This window comes from Somniosus microcephalus, unplaced genomic scaffold, assembly GCF_052327205.1.
Source record: "Somniosus microcephalus isolate GS21.2 unplaced genomic scaffold, FLI_Smic_1.0 unresolved_chr1, whole genome shotgun sequence".
Classification (NCBI taxonomy): Eukaryota; Metazoa; Chordata; class Chondrichthyes; order Squaliformes; family Somniosidae; genus Somniosus; species Somniosus microcephalus.
Genome location: NW_028225179.1, coordinates 48,922,341 through 48,937,005, shown reverse-complemented (window position 1 = coordinate 48,937,005; position 14,665 = coordinate 48,922,341). Strand labels below are relative to the sequence as shown.

The 14,665-nt window shown below is 48.1% G+C and overlaps 1 protein-coding gene across 1 annotated transcript in view; it reads left to right on the top strand.

The window, feature by feature from the left end:
• The window catches only part of LOC147094922 (sulfotransferase 1B1-like), a 104,850-nt gene extending 90,531 nt beyond the window's left edge, over nucleotides 1-14,319 (top strand). The window contains exons 6-7 of the mRNA XM_085974544.1: nucleotides 3,456-3,636; nucleotides 5,185-14,319. Coding sequence (XP_085830670.1) covers nucleotides 3,456-3,636; nucleotides 5,185-5,297 — 294 coding nt within the window. The 3' untranslated portion in view covers nucleotides 5,298-14,319. The remainder of the gene's footprint in view (nucleotides 1-3,455; nucleotides 3,637-5,184) is intronic.
• The last annotated feature ends 346 nt before the right edge of the window (nucleotides 14,320-14,665 follow it).

Below are 14,665 nucleotides of genomic sequence, written 5' to 3'. Positions count from 1 at the left end.
GGGTGGGATATTAAAATATATGGAGATTGAGGGGAGAGTGGGATTAGACTGGGTGGGATATCAAAGGGTATGGGGAGTGAGCAGTGAGTGGGATTAGACTGGTTGGGATATTAAATGGTATGGGAAGTGAGCAGTGAGAGGGATTAGACTGGGTGGGATATTAAAGGGTATGGGGAATGAGCAGGAGAGAGGGGTTAGACTGGGTTGGATATTAAAGGGTATGGGGAGTGAGCAGTGAGTGGGATTAGACTGGGTGGGATATTCAAGTGTCTGGGGAGTGACTGGGAGAGTGGGATTAGACTGGGTGGGATATTAATGGGTATGGGGAGTGAGCAGTGAGTGGGATTAGGCTGGGTGGGATATTAAAGGGTATGGGGAGTGAGGAGGAGAGTGGGATTAGACTGGGTGGGATATTAAAGGGTGTGGGGAGTGAGCAGTGAGTGGGATTAGACTGGGTGGGATATTAAAGGGTATGGGGAGTGAGGAGGAGAGTGGGATTAGACTGGGTGGGATATTAAAGGGTATGGGGAGTGAGCAGTGAGTGGGATTAGACTGGGTGGGATTTTAAAGGGTATGGGGAGTGAGCAGGAGAGGGGGATTAGACTGGGTGGGATATTAAAAGGTATGGGGAGTGAGCAGTGAGTGGGATTAGACTGGGTGGGATATTAAAGGATATGGGGAATGACCAATGAATGGGATTAGACTGGGTGGGATATTAAAGGGTATGGGGAATGAGCAGGAGAGTGGGATTAGACTGGGCGGGATATTAAAGGGTATGGGGAGTGAGCAGTGAGTGGGATTAGACTGGGTGGGACATTAAAGGGTATGGGGAGTGAGCAGGAGAGTGGGATTTGACTGGGTGGGATATTAAAGGGTATGGGAAGTGAGCAGTGAGTGGGATTAGACTGGGTGGGATACTAAAGGGTATGGGGAGTGAGCAGGGGAGTGGGATTGGACTTGGTGGGATATTAAAGGGTATGGGGAGTGAGCAGGAGAGTGGGATTAGACTGGGTGGGATATTAAATTGAATTGGGAGTGAGCAGGAGACTGGGATTAGACTGGGTGAGATATTAAAGGGATGGGGAGTGAGCAGTGAGTGGGATTAGACTTGGGATATTAAAGGGTATGGGGGGTGAGCAGTGAGTGGGATTAGACTGGGTGGGATATTAAAGGGTATGGGGAGTGAGCGGGAGAGTGGGATTAGACTGGGTGGGATATTAAATGGTATGGGGAGTGAGCAGTGAGTGGGATTAAATTGGGTGGGATATTAAAGGGTATGGGGAGTGAGCAGTGAGTGGGATTAGACTGGATGGGATATTAAAGGGTATGGGGAGTGAGCAGGAGTGTGGGATTAGACTGGGTGGGATATTAAAGGGTATGGGGAGCGAGCAGTGAGTGGGATTAGATTGGGTGGGATATTAAATGGTGTGGGGAGTGAGCAGTGAGTGGGGTTAGACTGGGTGGGATATTAAAGGGTATGGGGAGCGAGCAGTGAGTGGGATTAGATTGGGTGGGATATTAAATGGTGTGGGGAGTGAGCAGTGAGTGGGATTAGACTGGGTGGGATATTAAAGGATATGGGGAGTGAGCAGTGAGTGGGATTAGACTGGGTGGGATATTAAAGTGTATGGGGAGTGAGCAGTGAGTGGGATTAGACTGGGTGGGATATTAAATGGTGTGGGGAGTGAGCAGTGAGTGGGATTAGATTGGGTGGGATATTAAATGGTGTGGGGAGTGAGCAGTGAGTGGGATTAGACTGGGTGGGATATTAAAGGGTATGGTGAGTGAGCAGTGAGTGGGATTAGACTGGGTGGGGTATTAAAGGGTATGGGGAGCGAGCAGTGAGTGGGATTAGACTGGGTGGGATATTAAAGGGTATGGGGAGTGAGCGGGAGAGTGGGATTAGACTGGGTGGGATATTAAAGGGTATGGGGAGTGAGCGGGAGAGTGGGATTAGACTGGGTGGGATATTAAAGGGTATGGGGAGTGAGCGGGAGAGTGGGATTAGACTGGGTGGGATATTAAAGGGTATGGGGAGTGAGCAGTGAGTGGGATTAGACTGGGTGGGATATTAAAGTGTATGGGGAGTGAGCGGGAGAGTGGGATTAGACTGGGTGGGATATTAAATGGTATGGGGAGTGAGCAGTGAGTGGGATTAAATTGGGTGGGATATTAAAGGGTATGGGGAGTGAGCAGTGAGTGGGATTAGACTGGATGGGATATTAAAGGGTATGGGGAGTGAGCAGGAGTGTGGGATTAGACTGGGTGGGATATTAAAGGGTATGGGGAGCGAGCAGTGAGTGGGATTAGATTGGGTGGGATATTAAATGGTGTGGGGAGTGAGCAGTGAGTGGGAATAGACTGGGTGGGATATTAAAGGGTATGTGGAGTGAGCAGTGAGTGGGATTAGACTGGGTGGGATATTAAAGGGTATGGGGAGTGAGCAGTGAGTGGGATTAGACTGGGTGGGATATTAAAGGGTATGGGGAGTGAGCAGTGAGTGGGATTAGACTGGGTGGGATATTAAAGGGTATGGGGAGTGAGCAGGAGAGTGGGATTAGACTGGGTGGAATATTAAAGGTTATGGGGAGTGAGCAGTGAGTGGGATTAGACTGGGTGGGATATTAAAGGGTATGGGGAATGAGCAGGAGAGTGGGATTAGACTGGGCGGGATATTAAAGGGTATGGGGAGTGAGCAGTGAGTGGGATTAGACTGGGTGGGATATTAAAGGGTATGGGGAATGAGCAGGAGAGTGGGATTAGACTGGGCGGGATATTGAAGGGTATGGGGAGTGAGCAGTGAGTGGGATTAGACTGGGTGGGACATTAAAGGGTATGGGAAGTGAGCAGTGAGTGGGATTAGACTGGGTGGGATATTAAAGGGTATGGGAAGTGAGCAGTGAGTGGGATTAGACTGGGTGGGATATTCAAGGGTATCGGGAGTGAGAAGTGAGTGGGATTAGACTTGGTGGGATATTGAAGGGTATGGGGAGTGAGGGGGAGAGTGGGATTAGACTGGGTGGGATATTAAAGGGTATGGGGAGTGAATAGTGAGTGGGATTAGTCTGGGTGGGATATTAAAGGGTATGGGGAGTGAGCAGGAAAGGGATTAGACTGGGTGGGATATTAAAGGGTATGGGGAGTGAGCAGTGAGTGGGATTAGGCTGGGTGGGATATTAAATGGTATGGAGAGTGGGATTAGACTGGGTGGGATATTAAATGGTATGGAGAGTGGGATTAGACTGGGTGGGATAATACAAGGTATGGGGGGGTGAGCAGGAGAGTGGGATTAGACTGGGTGGGATATTAAAGTGTATGGGGAGTGAGCAGGAGTGTGAGATTAGACTGGGTGGGATATTAAAGGGTATGGGGAGTGAGCAGTGAGTGGGGTTAGACTGGGTTTGGTTGTTTAATGTGTTATATCTCGCTGTTCTTGCTGTTCATTCTCTGAGCAGGATCCAAAGTGTGAAATTCTGAGGATAGCGAGGTTCCTGGAGAAGGATTTGCCTGATGCTGTGATCGATGGGATTGTTCACCACACCTCTTTCCAATCTATGAAGGACAATCCCATGAGCAACTACTCCAGTGTCCCGGCCAACGTTTTCGATTTGACCGCGTCAACCTTCATGAGAAAAGGTGAGTATCTCGGTGTCAGCCTGGAGCTCCCTCAGCAACCTGCCCACAGAGAGGCCCCGAGATCGGCCCTAGGCCGAGGATGGAGCCCAGGTCTCTCCTGCTCTGTGTGTGTGTGCCTCAGCACCACACCGGGTGTGAGATCAGCCCTAGGCCGAGGATGGAGCCTGGGCCTCTCCTGCTCTGTGTGTGTGTGTGGCTCAGCACCGCACCGTGTGTGAGATTAGCCCTAGGCCAGGGATGGAGCCTGGGCGCCTCCTGCTCTGTGTGTGTGTGCGTGTGTTGGTCGGGGGGGGGGGCTCTGTCCCACACCGGGTGAGACCAGCTATCTCAGCACTAGGCCGGGAATGGAGCCTGGGCCTCTCCTGCTCTGTGTGTGTGTGTGAGGGGCGGGTGGGGGGACTCAGAGTCCCACACCGGGTGTGAGATCAGCCCTAGGCCGAGGATGGAGCCTGGGCCTCTCCTGCTGTGTGTGTGTGCCTCAGCCCCACACTGGGTGTGAGATCAGCCCTGGGCTGAGGATGGAGCCTGGGCCTCTCCTGCTCTGTGTGGGGGCTGGGTGGGGGGACTCAGTCTCTCACCGGGTGTGAGATCAGCCCTAGGCCCAGGATGGAGCCTGGGCGCCTCCTGCTCTGTGTGTGGGGGAAGTGGGGGGGGCTCTGTCCCACACCGGGTGAGACCAGCTATCTCAGCACTAGGCCGGGAATGGAGCCTGGACCTTTCCTGCTCTGTGTGTGTGAGGGGCTCAGTCCCACACCGGGTGTGGGATCAGCCGTAGGCCGAGGATGGAGCCTGGGCGTGTGTGCGTGTGCGCGTGCGTGCCTTGGAGCCTGCTCCGCCATTCAATAAGATCATGGCTGATCTTCGACCTCAACTCCACTTTCCCGCCTGATCCCCATATCCCTCGATTCCCCTAGAGTCCAAATATCTGTCGAGCTCTGTTTTGAATCTACTCAACGACTGAGCCTCCACAGCCCTCTGTGGTAGAGAATTCCACAGGTTCACCACCCTCTGAGTGAAGAAATTCCTCCTCATCTCAGTCCTAAATGGCCGACCCTTATCCTGAGACTGTGACCCCTGGTTCTAGACTCCCCAGCCAGGGGGAAACAACCTCTCAGCATCTACCCTGTCATAAGAATTTTATATGTTTCAATGAGATCACCTCTCATTCTTCTAAACTCCAGAGAGTACAGGCCCATTCTACACAACCTCTCATAGGACAGCCCTCTCATCCCAGGAATCAATCTAGTGAACCTTCGGTGCACCGCCTCCAAGGCAAGTATATCCTTCCTTAGATAAGGAGACCAGAACTGTGCACAGTACTCCAGGTGTGGTCTCACCAAGGCCCTGTACAATAGTAGCAAGACTTCCTTACTATTATACTCCAACCCCCTTGTAATAAAGGCCAATATGCCATTTGCCTTCCTAATTGCTTGCTGGACCTGCATGCTGGCTTTCTGGGCCTGTCCTTGAAGGAGTCCCTGAGAAGGGAGGCCCTTGCTCTGAAATCTGAGGGGACGTGACTAACCGCTCGTGTCCCGTCTCCCGCAGGTGAGGTGGGCGACTGGAAGAACTACTTCACCGTGGCCCAGGATGAGGCCTTCGAGGACGATTACAGGCACAGGATGAAGGACTCGGACTTGCAATTCCGCACGGAACTCTGACGCAAAGAAGGAATTGTTGAATCACAAATTCAGTGCATCACTGCAGCATCGCCAGTGAACCAATCAGTGCATCATTGCACTTAATCAAGTCAGCTTTGCATCATTGCATCTTTATCATTGCAAAATTGCATCATTGCACCTTTATCATTGCAACATTTCATCATTGCATTTTTAGCATTGTAACATTGCATCTTCATCATTGCAACATTGCATGCTTATCATTGCAACATTGCATCCTTATTGCAACATTGCATCATTACATCTTTATCATTGCAACATTGCATCTTTATAATTGCATCATTGCATCTTCATCATTGCAACATTGCATGTTTATCATTGTGACATTGCATCATTGCATCTTTATCATTGCGACATTGCATCATTGCATCTTTATCATTGCGACATTGCATCATTGCATCTTTATCATTGCGACATTGCATCATTGCATCTTTATCTTTGCAACATTGCATCTTTATCACTGCAATATTGCATCAGTGCACCTTATCATTGCAACATTCCATCATTGAATCTTTGTCATTGCAACATTGATTCATTGCATTTTTAACATTGTAACATTGCATCTTTATCTTTGCAAAATTGCATCTTTATCATTGCAGCATTGCATCATTGCATCTTCTTCATTGCTACATTGCATCATTAACATTGCATCATCATTGCAACATTCCAACATTGCATCTTTATCATTGCAACATTGCATTATTATAATTGCAAAATTTCAGCATCATTATTGGAAAATTGCAGCATCATCGCTGCATCATTGCATCTTCATCAGTGCAACATTGCATCATTGCATCTTTATCATTGCAACATTGCATCATTGCATCTTTACCATTGCAACATTGCATTATCATTGCAACATTGCATCTTTATCATTACAACATTGCATCTTTATCATTGCAACATTGCATTATTATCATTGCAACATTGCAGCATCATCACTGCAACATTGCATCATTGCATCTTCATCATTGCAACATTGCATCTTTATCATTGCAACATTGCATCATTGTATCTTCATCATTGCAACATTACATCATTGCATCTTCATCATTGCAACATTGTATCTTTATATAAGAACATAAGAAATAGGAGCAGGAGTAGGCCAATCGGCCCCTCGAGCCTGCTCCGCCATTCAATAAGATCATGGCTGATCTGATCCTAACCGCCAATCTACTATCACAGAACCATCCCCTGAATCTAACAGAATTAGACACACGAAATAGGAGCAGGATCAGGCTACACGGCCCCTGGGCCCGCTCCGCTACCCACAGGGCCATGTCCGATCCAAACCTAGACTCATGTCCAAATTCCTGCCCGCTCCCCATAACCCTTTATTCCCTTTACTTCTAGGAAACTGTCTATTTCTGTTTTAAATTTATGTAATGATGTAGCTTCTACAGCTTTTTGGGGCAGCATATTCCATGGACCTACCACCCTCTGAGTGAAATAGTTCCTCCTCATCTCAGTTTTGAAAGAGCAGCCCCTTATTCTAAGACTATGCCCCCTAGTTCTAGTTTCACCCATCATCGGGAACATCCTCCCCGCATCCACACGATCCAACCCCTTCACAATCTTATATGTTTCAATAAGATCGCCTCTCATTCTTCTGAACTCCAATGAGTAGAGTCCCAATCTACTCAACCTCTCCTCATATGTCCATCCCCTCATCCCCGGGATAAACCGAGTGAGCCTTCTTTGTACTGACTTGAGAGCAAGTATGTCTTTTCTAAAGTATGGACACCAAAACTGTATGCAGTATTCCAGGTGCGGTCTCACCAATACCTTGTACAACTGAAGCAATACCTCCTTATTTTTATATTCTACCCCCCTAGCAATGAAAGCCAACATTCCATTGGCCTTCTTAATCACTTGCTGCACCTGCATACTAACCTTTTGAGTTTCGTGCACCAGGACCCCCAGATCCCTTTGTACTTCAGTACTTTCCAGTTTCTTGCCATTAAGATAATAACTTGCTCCACGATTTTTCCTGCCAAAGTGCATAACCTCACACTTTCCAGTATTGTATTCCATCTGCCAAAACTCTGCCCACTTACTTAGCCTGTCTATGTCCCCTTGCAGGTTTTTTATGTCCTCCTCACTCACTACTTTCCCTCCCATCTTAGTATCATCTGCAAACTTTGATATGTTACACTCGGCCCCCTCCTCCAAATCGTTAATATAGATTGTAAAGAGTTGGGGACCCAGCACTGACCCCTGCGGAACACCACTAGTTACTGATTGCCAGTCTGAGAATGAACCATTTATCCCAACTCTCTGCCTTCTGTTAGACAGCCAATCCTCCACCCATGCCAGAATATTACCCCCAATCCCGTGATTTTTTATCTTAAGCAATAATCTTTTGTGTGGCACCTTGTCAAAGGCCTTTTGGAAGTCTAAATACACTACGTCCACTGGTTCCCTTTTATCCACCATATATGTTACTTCCTCAAAGAACTCCAGCAAATTTGTCAAACATAACTTCCCCTTCATAAAACCATGCTGACTTTGTCCTATTAAATTATGATTATCCAAATGCCCTGTTACTGTCTCCTTAATAATGGACTCCAAAATTTTACCTACCACAGATGTTAGGCTAACCGGTCTATAGTTTCCAGCCTTCTGTCTACTGCCCTTTTTAAATAAGGGTGTTACATTAGCAGTTTTCCAGTCTGCCGGGACCTTTGCTGAGTCCAGGGAGTTTTGGAAATTTATTACTAATGCATCCACAATCCCTACCGCCACTTCCCTCAAGACCCTAGGATGTAAGCCATCAGGTCCAGGTGATTTATCCGCCTTGAGTCCCATTATTTTACCGAGTACCACTTCCTTAGTGATTTTGATCATGTTTAGCTCCTCCCCCCCCATAGCCCCCTGTTTGTCCAGTGTTGGGATATTCTTAATGTCCTCTACTGTAAAGACTGATACAAAATATTCATTCAGTGTTTTTGCCATCTCCATATTTCCCACCATTAATTTCCCGGTCTCATCCTCTAAGGGACCAACATTTACTTTAGCCACCCTTTTTCTTTTTATGCAACTATAAAAACTCTTCATATCTGTTTTTATATTTTTTGCTAATTTACTTTCATAATCTATCTTCCCTTTCCTTAATCAATCTTTTTGTTATTTTTTGCTGTCTTTCAAAGTTTTCCCAATCCTCTATCCTCCCACTAGATTTGGCTACCTTATATGCCCTTGTTTTTAGTCGAATACTATCCTTAATTTCTTTACTTAGCCACGGATGGCTGTCTTTTCTTTTACACCCTTTTCTTCTCAGTGGAATATATATTTTTTGGAAGTTGTAAAATAACTCCTTAAATGTACACCACTGATCATGTATCGTCTTACCCTTTAATCTATTTTCCTTATCCACTCTACTCAATTCCGCTCTCAAAACTTCATAGCCTCCTTTATTCAAGCTTAGCACGCTTGTTTGAGATCCAACCTTCTCACCCTCTAATTGAATATGGAATTCAACCATGTTATGGTCACTCATTCCAAGGGGATCCTTTACTAGGACATTTTTAATTAATCCTGTCTCGTTACACAGGACCAGATCTAAGGTTGCTTGCCCCCTGGTCGGTTCAGTTACATACTGCTCAAGAAAACCATCCCTAATACACTCAATGAACTCATCCTCAAGGCAGCCCTGCCCAATTTGATTTGTCCAATTAATATGATAGTTAAAATCCTCCATAATTATAGATGTTCCCTTATTACAAGCCTCAACTATTTCCTGATTGATACTCCGTCCAACAGAGTTGCAACTGTTCGGAGGCCTATAGACTACGTCCACAAGTGTTTTTTTCCCCTTATTATTCCTTACCTCCACCCAAACTGTTTCATTATCCTGATCTTTTGACCCAATATCATTTCTCTGTATTACAGTGATTCCTTCCTTTATTAACATAGCCACCCCACCTCCCCTTCCTTCCTGCCTGTCCTTCCTGATCGTTAAATAACCTGGTATGTTTAATTCCCAGGCATTGTCACCCTGCAGCCATGTTTCTGTAATGGCCACAAGATCATACCCATATGTAGTTATTTGTGCCATTAACTCGTCTATTTTGTTACGAATGCTACGTGCATTCAGATGGAGAACTTTCAAATATGTTTTGTGACACTTAGTTCCTGCTTTTGCCCTTTTTATTACTTTACCTTTTACTCCATACCTTCTGCCCCTTCCTGACACGCTCTGGTTTTTAATTTCCCCACTGCTACCTTAATCTATGACCTTCTCTGTTGTCATTTTTATTATTTGCTCTCTAGGAACCTCCCCCCCACTAGTTAGTTTAATGCCCTCTCTACAGCCCCAGTTATATGATCCGCCAGGACTCTAGCCCCAGCACTGGCCAAGTGAAGCCCATCCCAACGGAACAGCTCCCTCTTGCCCCAGTACTGGTGCCAGTGTCCCAGGAAGCAAAACCCATTTCTCCCACACCAGACTTTGAGCCACGCATTTAACTCTCTAATTTTATTTGTCCTAGCCAAATTCGCTCGTGGCTCAGGTTATTACCCTTGAGGTTCTGTTTTTTAATTTGACCCCTAGCTGCTCATACTCCTTTAACAGAACTGGCTTCCTAGTCCTATCTACGTCGTTTGTACCAACATGGACCACGACAACTGGATCCACCCCCTCCCACTGCAAGTTTCTTTCCAGCCCAGAGGAGATGTCCTTAACCCTGGCACCGGGTAGTCAACACAGCCTTCGGGACTCTCGCTCTCGGCTGCAGAGAACTCTATCTATCCCCCTAATAATACTATCCCCTACCACTACAACATTTCTATTTACTCCCCCCTCTTGAATGGCCCCCCGTTCCACGGTGCTGTGGCCAGGTTGCTCATCCTCCCTGCAGCCCCTGCTCCTGTCCCCACAGGGAGTAAGAACCTCGAACCTGTTGGACAAGAGCAAGGGCTGCGGCTCCACCAACACTACCTCCTGGATCCCCGTACCTGCCTCACTCGAAGTCACACCGTCCTGTCCCTGACCATGGGCTACATCTGAATTAATTAACTTCATAGGTGTGACCACCTCCTGATACAGAGTCCAGGTACTTCTCCCCCTCCCTGATGTGTCGCAGTGTTTGAAGCTCAGACTCCAGCTCATCAACACGGAGCTGGAGTTCCTGTAGCAGCAGACACTTGTCACAGACGTAATCACCGTGAGCCTCAATGGGGTCCACCGGCTCCCACATCTTGCAACAGTAACACATCACCTGCTCCATTCTATGTAATTAATTTAATTTGTTATTGTTAGTTATGGACACCCTCTGCCCGATTTTAGATGATGGTATCCCCTTTAATTAATTGGATTTAAATTAAATCAATCCCTCTAATTACACCAGTTAAATGGTTTGCCAACAGTCACTCTGCACCAGAAAGGCCTTATTAACTACAACCCACAGAGTTAAAGTTTGAAAAGAGCACCTAACACCCCACTTACCCTAACTCACACTTACCCAAACTCACAGCACTCTCTGCTGACTCGCACTCAGTGCATCTTTGCATCTTTATCATTGCATCTTTGCATGATTCATCGTTCCATCATTGCATCATTGAACCAATGAATCGTAGAATCAGACAGCACAGAAAGAGGCCATTCGGCCCATCGTGCCTGTGCTGGCTCTTTGAACCAGCTCTCCAATTAGCCCCACACCCTTGCTCTTTCCGCACTGCCTTGCAAATTACTCCCCTTCAAATATTGATCTGAATCCTATTTTGAAAGTTACTATTGAATCTGCTTCCGCCGTCCTTCTCAGGCAGCGCATTCCAGATCACAGCACCTGGCTGTGTGAATAAACGTCTCCTCATGGCCCCGCCTCTGTGTCCTCTGGTTACCGACTCGCCCCCAATAAAGAGATGATTTTTGAACGTGCAGGTGAACGATCGGAGCCTGCCTCTCCGGGAATGCCTCAGTCCAATATTCATGAGTCTCAGTTACTCCCGGACAGTGATCCCACTGTGTGCTGTGTTTGGCCAACTCTGTGATCATTCAATGTAATCTTAAACTCCTTAAGATTAATAAAGTTTAATTACTGCCGGTGATGCAATGAGGGAATGCGAACCAGCAGCGAAACTATAACCCGGGATTGTGAAAAGTGAAAAATTAAACGGAGCCAGAAATTGAACCGAGGTTTGGATTAACACACTGGATTATGTTGGCTTACAAAATGCTTAATCGGCAACACCCAGGTTACACAATTAATAACAGCCCCAAGATTTTCATCCTTCCCTACATGATATCACACTGGATACAGATTTGTGATACAGATTTATCTATGAGGTTTACTCTACGACATAACATTAGGCATTTAGCAGCACATTTGATGCACCCCTCATATCTGGGACCAGGTGTCACGGTGCATTAGATACACTGTCCTTTCCCCCTCTGGGACCGGATGTCACAGTGCGTTAGATAGGCTGTGCTTTCCCCCTCTGGGACTGGGTGTCACAGTGCGTTAGATACACTGTCCTTTCCCCCTCTGGGACAGGGTGTCACAGTGTGTTAGATACACTGTCCTTTCCCCCTCTGGGACTGGGTGTCACAGTGCGTTAGATACACTGTCCTTTCCCCCTCTGGGACAGGGTGTCACGGTGTGTTAGATACACTGTCCTTTCCCCCTCTGGGACAGGGTGTCACTGTGCGTTAGATACATTGTGCTTTCCCCTCTGGGACCGGGTGTCACAGTGCATTAGATACACTGACCTTTCCCCCTCTGGGACCGGGTGTCACAGTGTGTTATATACACTGTCCTTTCCCCCTCTGGGACCGGGTGTCACAGTGCGTTAGATACACTGTCCTTTTCCCCTCTGGGACCGGGTGTCACAGTGCGTTAGATACACTGTCCTTTCACCCTCTGGGACCGGGTGTCACAGTGTGTTAGATACACTGTCCTTTCCCCCTCTGGGACCGGGTGTCACAGTGCGTTTGATACACTGTCCTTTCCCCCTCTGGGACCGGGTGTCACAGTGCGTTAGATACACTGTCCTTTCCCCCTCTGGGACCGGGTGTCACAGTGCATTAGATACACTGTCCTTTCCCTTCTGGGACCGGGTGTCACAGTGTGTTAGATACACTGTCCTTTCCCCCTCTGGGAGCGGGTGTCACAGTGTGTTAGATACACTGTCCTTTCCCCCTCTGTGACTGGTGTAACAGTGTGTTAGATACACTGTCCTTTCCCCCTCTGGGACCGGTGTCACGGTGTGTTAGATAAACTGTCCTTTCCCCCTCTGGGACCGGGTGTCACAGTGTGTTAGATACACTGTCCTTTCCCCCTCTGAGACCGGGTGTCACAGTGTGTTAGATACACTGTCCTTTCCCCCTCTGGGACCGGGTGTCACAGTGCGTTAGATACACTGTCCTTTCCCCCTCTGGGACCGGGTGTCACAATGCGTTAGATATACTGTCCTTTCCCCCTCTGGGACCGGGTGTCACTGTGCATTAGATTCACTGCCCTTTCCCCCTCTGGAGCCGGGTGTCACAGTGTGTTAGATACACTGTCCTTTCCCCCTCTGGGACCGGGTGTCACAGTGCGTTAGATACACTGTCCTTTCCCCCTCTGGGACCGGGTGTCACAGTGCGTTAGATACACTGTCCTTTCCCCCTCTGGGACCGTGTGTCACAGTGCATTAGATACACTGTCCTTTCCCCCTCTGGGACCGGGTGTCACAGTGCGTTAGATACACTGTCCTTTCCCCCTCTGGGTCCGGGTGTCACAGTGCGTTAGATACACTGTCCTTTCCTCTTCTGGGACCGGGTGTTACAGTGTGTTAGATACACTGTCCTTTCCCCCTCTGGTACCAGGTGTCACAGTGCATTAGATACACTGTCCTTTCCCCCTCTGGGACCGGGTGTCACAGTGCGTTAGATACACTGTCCTTTCCCCCTCTGGGTCCGGGTGTCACAGTGCGTTAGATACACTGTCCTTTCCTCCTCTGGGACCGGGTGTTACAGTGTGTTAGATACACTGTCCTTTCCCCCTCTGGGACCGGGTGTCACAGTGTGTTAGATATACTGTCCTTTCCCCCTCTGGGACAGGGTGTCACAGTGTGTTAGATACACTGTCCTTTCCCCCTCTGGGACTGGGTGTCTCAATGCATTAGATACACTGTCCTTTCCCCCTCTGGGACCAGCTGTCACAGTGTGTTAGATACACTGTCCTTTCCCCCTCTGGGACCGGGTGTCACAGTGCAAAAGATACACTGTCCTTTCCCACTCTGGGGCCGGGTGCCACAGTGTGTTAGATACACTGTCCTTTCCCCCTCAGGGACCGGGTGTCACAGTGCGTTAGATACACGGTCCTTTCCCCCTCTGGGACCGGGTGTCACAGTGTGTCAGATACACTGTCCTTTCCCCCTCTGGGACCGGGTGTCACAGTGCGTTAGATACACTGTCCTTTCCCCCTCTGGGACCGGGTGTCACAGTGCGTTAGATACACTGTTCTTTCCCCCTCTGGGACCGGGTGTCACAGTGTGTTAGAAACACTGTACCTTCCCCCTCTGCGACCGGGTGTCACCGTGTTAGTTACACTGTCCTTTCCCTCTCTGGGACCGGGTATCATAGTGTGTTAGATACACTGTCCTTTCCCCCTCTGGGACCGGGTATCACAGTGTATTAGATACAGTGTCATTTCCCCCTCTGGGACCGAGTGTCACAGTGCATTAGATACACTGTCCTTTCCCCCTCTGGGACCGGGTGTCACAGAGCATTAGAGACATTGTCCTTTCCCCCTCTGGGACCGGGTGTGATGAAATATTCCATTCATCACTGCCTGTGACTGTGGTTGGTTTCAGTTTCATTTCCCTTCCCCCTGTTCCGTTTCCTCACCATTGTATTGTATATTGGAATGTGTTGTGTGTAGGGCTCCGCCCATACCTGGCCCCTATGTAAGCAAGCTCAGTCTGGCCTCATATCCAGTACTGCAGCCCTCCGGATGGAAGATACCTCTCTCCACTACGTGTTACCTTCTAAGTTAATAAAAGCCTTGTTTTCTTTTGCTAACATCGAGTCTCGGAATTATTGAGGCACATCAATTTTATTAACTTATTTTTCAACACAATGGATCAACTCCTGAAACCCGAACGTTTGGATTTGGATCAGCATGCTCCGGACGCATCAGCACGCTTCGGACACTGGTTTATGTGTATGGAATTCTTCCTGGACAATTCCGCAGCCGTCAAAGACGCTACGGACGCTGCGAGTATGAAACTCGGAATTCTGCGGAATTGGGTAAGCCACCGGGTTTACCCCCTCATCCAAGACGCCGACACGTACCTGGCCGCCTGCGACATCTTAAAGGTGCATTACCAGCAGCCTACGAATGAGGTGTATGCTAGGCATCTGCTCG